General features: G+C 45.0%; 1 protein-coding gene across 2 annotated transcripts in view; it reads left to right on the top strand.

Moving 5' to 3' along the window:
• Positions 1-1428: 1428 nt before the first annotated feature.
• The window catches only part of LOC142660447 (natural cytotoxicity triggering receptor 3 ligand 1-like), a 42152-nt gene continuing 37580 nt past the window's right edge, over positions 1429-6000 (top strand). For both annotated transcript variants that reach the window (XM_075837061.1, XM_075837060.1), the window contains exon 1: positions 1429-1532. In XM_075837061.1, coding sequence (XP_075693176.1) covers positions 1454-1532 — 79 coding nt within the window. In that variant the 5' untranslated portion in view covers positions 1429-1453. The remainder of the gene's footprint in view (positions 1533-6000) is intronic.

Raw genomic sequence — 6000 nt, 5'->3', positions numbered from 1 at the left:
GTAGTTTTTATTTGTACTGTTTCAGATACATACAAAAAATTGTTATTTCTGGGTTTTTTTGGGGGGTGGGGGGACCAAAAAACAGCAATTCTGACCATGTGAATTTTTTTACCTTTGGTGGGTTAAATAACGTGACATTTTAATACAGACTTTTACGGATGCTGCGATGCCAAATATGTTTATTTTTTGTTGCTTACGTTACTTTTTAGGTAAATGGTTTTTCTTTTCCTTTTGGTTATTTTTTTTAATATATTTTTTCAAAAACATTTTATAACTTTTTTTTTTTAGTCGCCCTCCTAGGAGACTTTATTATGCTCATGTAATACACTGCAATACTCGCCTTTATCTCTGCTATTCTGAGGCCGTGCCATATTGTTGTAGCGTACATCTGCATGTAGGACGGATGGCGCTAAGGAGTTAAAGACATGTAAAATATTGATGTACACAAATTTCTAGAAGGAATAGTGTCTATACATAGTGAACTGTATCAAATGTATTATGTCTCCTGCACCATTTTGATACATTCGACGCGATCTGCGCCATTTTCACCATCTTAGGGTCAGTTCACACAGTGTTTTCTTTGACTCGTTTTTTGATGCGGAAACCGCGTTGGAAGACACGCCAAAAAACGGCCGAAAATGCCTCCCATTGATCTCAATGGGAGGGAAAACCGTCTCGCGGGAAAAAGAAGCGGCATGCCCTATCATCGGGCGTTTACATCTCTGACCTCCCATTGACATCAATGGGAGGCAGAGAAAGCGTATTTCACGGCGTTTTTGTCTGCGGTGCTCAACGGCCGCAAACGAAAAATGCTGTGAAAAAAACTGCAAACGGAGTGCAGGCAGATCAAAAGCTGCCTTAAAATTCCAAATGGAATTTTGAGGCAGAATATTCTGCCTGCAAAGAACTCTGTGTGAAAAGGGCCTTGTAAATTCACGCAGGAATGTAAGGCTATGTTCACAAGGAGTATTTTGGGGGAGGAATATCTGCCTCAAAATTCAGTTTGGAACTTTGAGGCAGATATTCCTCTCCCTGCACGCCGATTTTCGCGGCGATTATCGCGCCGTTTTTTGCACGCGGCCATTGAGCGCCGCGGGCATAAAACAGTGAGAAATACGCTTTCTCCTGCCTCCCATTGAAGTCAATGGGAGGTCAGAGGCGGAAGCGCCCGAAGATAGGGCATGTCGCTTCTTTTTCCCGCGAGGCAGTTTTACTGCTCGCGGGAAAAAGACGCCGACGCCTCCCATTGAAATCAATGGGAGGCGTTCTCGGGCCGTTTTTGCCGAGTTTTGCGACGCGGTTTCCGCGTCAAAAAACTCGGCAAAATACCCCGTGTGAACATAGAGTGTTTATAAATCCCTCCCATTCTGATTCTGCAAAGCTTCCAGTTACAAATGTGAAAGTGAAAGGAGCCGAGGAGTAAAAGGGTGGGGTATCCAGCAGCTCTGCCAGCATGTCAAACACACGGACTATAGACCGGAGCCTCTCCCTGATGTTGGGGGTTATAATCCTTCTCCGTTCAGCAGCAGCCGGTAAATCTTTTATTTCTTCTTCCTCCTCGTGTTTGTACTGCAGCTGTAGGGACGATTGTTATATGCGCTCTAAGTAACGGCTCCATCTGCAAGGACAGGGCACAAATAGCTGCAGAGCAACTAAGGCTCCATTCACACTACATCTTGGGTGTTATGTGCCCAAAGATTTAACCCTTTCACTGTAAGGAAACACGGAAGAGCAGACAAATCTCTCCGGTGCCGCACTTCCTCTTTAAGGCCTCATGCACACGGCCGTGCCCGTAATCACTGCCCGTGACTGCGGGCACGGCCGGCCGCAGACCGCCACCTGTATTTCCAAGCCCGTGCTCCCATACAAAGTATGGGTACACGGTTCGTAAAAAGCAGAAGATAGGACATGTCTTTTGCAGCAGCTTTCTACGGCCCGGACACCTTCCCATAAATATACGGGAAGGTTTCCGTGGTCAATAGAAATGAACGGGTCCATAATTGCGGACCGCAATTACTGATGAATTCTACGGTCGTGTGCATGAGGCCTAGCCCTTTAAGGATCGGTCTCGTTTGGTCCTTAACCCCCCCGTAAGTGTCCAATTACACGTTAAGGTGCGGTTACAACCGCATCCGAAAACCGCATGCAGCTTTATTGCGATCTGGTGCGGTTATCGATGCGGTTGCTTTCTTAAATCGTGGTAAAAACCCAATGCGGTTCTAACCGCACCGCAATGTGTGAATGTTTCATTTTCGTTAAAATTGAAAGAAAAAACATCCTGAAAAGTCACTTTTTTTTGGTTAAATTGTAGATTCATAGTTGCGCATAAGGGTATGTTCACACGCAAACGTAAAATACGTCTGAAATTACGGAGCTGTTTTCAGGAGAAAACCGCTGCTGAATTTCGGACGTAATTGCTCGTACTCGCGTTTTTCGTGGCGTCCATTACGGACGTAATTGGAGCTGTTTTTCTATGGAGTCAATGAAAAAAAGCTCCAATTACATTGAAAGCAATGGGCAGATGTTTGCCGACGTATTGGAGCCGTCTTTTCAGTCGTAATTTGAGGCGCAAAACGCAAATTAAAATTTTACTCTGCCTGCACGCCGTTTTTCGCCTGCGGCCATTGAGCGCTGATGGGCAAAAACGCTGCGAAATACGCTTTCTCTGCCTCCCATTGATGTCAATGGGAGGTCAGAGACGTAAACGACCGTAGATAGGGCATGTCGATTGTTTTTCCTGCAAGACGTTTTTTCCGCTCGCGGGAAAAAAACGCCTCCGTATCCCATTGAAATCAATGGGAGGCATTTTTTGACGTTCTTTGGTGCGATTTCCGGCGCGGTTTCCACGTCAAAAAATTCAGTGTGAACTGACCCTAAGGCTTTATTCACACGAGCGTAGTTCACGTCCGTGAAAATCACGCGCGTCGCACGAACCTATGTAACTCAATGGGGCCGTTCAGACTGTCCATGATTTTCACGCAGCGTGTGTCCGCTGCGTAAAACTCACGACATGTCCTATACTTGAGCAGTTTTCGCGCATCACGCATTGGTGCGTGAAAATCATGCGCGGCACACGGACGCACTTCATGTGCTGCGTGTGATTCGCGCAACAGTTTAAGAAATGAAGGCATAAATAAAAGCACCTCCTTCATTTCTGATTTTAAACATCAAAACAGTGTCATAACGATGACATATGCGCGAAAATCACGCAGACACAAACCATACACGGCTGTCACACGGAACTGCAACGCGCGCAAAACGCTGCATTTTTTACGTGCGCAAAACGCTGCATTTTTTGGGCGCAAAACGCACACGCTCGTGTGAATCCGGACTTAGAGTCAGACTGGAGGCTCCCAGGGGTATAACCGCTGAGCCTGGGATTGTTGTGGTCCAAGGCGTTAACAGTTAGGCGAGTAGTCCTCCCTCCTTTGCTAGTGAGTCAACTATTTTAGGAGGAGGAGGAGGGCATAAGGGTAGTGGAGGGGAGACGGGTTATGTTAATAGGAGGATAGTATATACACCGTGTTCCAAATTATTATGCACATTGGATTTAAGTGTCATAAACATTTAATTATTCGTTTTTCAATGAAACTCATGGATGGTCTTGTGTCTTAGGGTATGTTCACACGGCCTATTTACGGACGTAATTCGGGCGTTTTTGCCCCGAATTACGTCCGAAAATAGCGCCTCAATAGCGCTGACAAACATCTGCCCATTGAAAGCATTGTCTGTTCACACGAGGCGTAATTTACGCGCCGCTGTCAAAAGACGGCGCGTAAATAGACGCCCGCGCCAAAGAAGTGACCTGTCACTCCTTTGGCCGTAATTGGAGCCGTTATTCATTGACTCCAATGAATAGCAGCGCTAATTACGCCCATAATGGACGCGGCGTTCAAGCGCCTGCACATTCCGTTACGGCTGAAATTACGGGGATGTTTTCAGGCTGAAACATCCCCCTAATTTCAGCCGTTACGGACACCCTCGTGTGAACATACCCTTAGGCTGGGTTCACATGACCTATTTTCAGACGTAAACGAGGCGTATTATGCCTCGTTTTACGTCTGAAAATAGGGCTACAATACGTCGGCAAACATCTGCCCATTCTTTTGAATGGGTCTGTCGACGTACTGTGCCGACGACCTGTAATTTACACGTCGTCATTTGACAGCTGTCAAAAGACGACGCGTAAAATTACAGTTTCATCAAAAGAAGTGCAGGACACTTCTTGGGACGTTTTTGGAGCCGTTTTCTCATAGACTCTATTGAAAACGGCACGAAAAACGCAGCGAAAAACGTGAGTTGCTCAAAAAACATCTGAAAATCAGGTGCTGTTTTCCCTTGAAAACAGCTCCGTATTTTCAGACGTTTTTGGCTCAGCGTGTGAACATACCCTTAGGGCTCTTTGGATCATTGTAATCAATCTAAGACACCACCTGTGATAATTAGTTTGCCAGGTGTGCCCAATCAAAGGAAAACTACTTAAGAAGGACGTTCCACATTATTAAGCAGGCCACAGGTTTCAAGCAATATGGGAAAGAAAAAGGATCTCTCTGCTGCCGAAAAGCGTGAAATAGTGCAATACCTTGGACAAGGTATGAAAACATTGGATATTTCAAGAAAACTTAAGCTTGATCATCGTACTGTGAAAAGATTTGTGGCTGATTCTGAGCACAGACGGGTTCGTTCAGATAAAGGCATAATGAGGAAGGTTTCTGCCAGACAAATTAATAGGATTAGGAGAGCAGCTGCTAAAATGCCATTGCAAAGCAGCAAACAGGTATTTGAAGCCGCTGGTGCCTCTGGAGTCCCGCGAACCTCAAGGTGTAGGATCCTCCAGAGGTTTGCAAGTGTGCATAAAGCTATTATTCGGCCACCCCTAAACAATGCTCACAAGCAGAAACGGTTGCAGTGGGCTCAGAAATACATGAAGACTGATTTTCAAACCGTGTTGTTTACTAATGAGTGCCGTGCAACCCTGGATGTTCCAGATGGATGGAGTTGTGGATGGTTGGTGAATGGCCACCATGTCCCAACACGGCTGCGACGTCAGCAAGGAGGTGGCGGAGTCATGTTTTGGGCTGGAATCATGGGGAGAGAGCTGGTAGGCCCCTTTAGGGTCCCTGACGGTGTGAAAATGACCTCTGCAAAGTACGTAGAGTTTATGACTGACCACTTCCTTCCGTGGTACAAAAAGAAGAACCGTGCCTTCCGTAGCAAAATTATCTTCATGCATGACAATGCACCATCTCATGCTGCAAAGAATACCTCTGTGTCATTGGCTGCTATGGGCATAAAAGGAGAGAAACTCATGGTGTGGCCCCCATGTTCCCCTGACCTCAACCCTATTGAGAACCTTTGGCGCATCCTCAAGCAGAATATCTATGAGGGTGGGAGGAAGTTCACATCAAAACAGAAGCTCTGGGAGGCGATTCTGACATCCTGCAAAGATATTCAAACAGAAACTGTCCAAATACTCACAAATTCAATGGATGAAGAATTGTGAAGGTGATATCAGAGAAGGGGTCCTATGTTAACATGTAACTTGGCCTGGTAAGATTTTTTTTATTGAAAGAGCTTTTGATTTCTGTAAATATGACCTCCTGATGCTGCAAATTCAACAAGTTACCATTTTAGTCTCTTTACAACCTGTAAAATGTTTTGATCTCTGTTGTGCATAATAATGTGAAGCATTTTGAGTTTTTTACTTCTAAAAAAAATCTGTTCTCATTAGGAGATTTGTTCAATAAAATTTGCATTATACTCCAACGGTTGATGCTGGAAGATTATACTGACTGTCATTTGCATCGACTATTTAGGAAAATCAGGGAAAAATAACATTTGCATAATAATTTGGAATGCAGTGTATAAGGGTATGTTCACACGATTAACAAAATATGTCTGAAAATACGGTGCGGTTTTTGACAGCGACGCGTATAATGACAGCTCGTCTGCACAGAACATCGTAAGACCCAGTGCAAGCAATGGGCAGATGTTTGCCGA

The sequence above is a fragment of the Rhinoderma darwinii genome, chromosome 9 (assembly GCF_050947455.1).
Source record: "Rhinoderma darwinii isolate aRhiDar2 chromosome 9, aRhiDar2.hap1, whole genome shotgun sequence".
Taxonomy (NCBI): Eukaryota; Metazoa; Chordata; class Amphibia; order Anura; family Rhinodermatidae; genus Rhinoderma; species Rhinoderma darwinii.
This window is presented reverse-complemented; position numbering and strand designations above follow the sequence as displayed.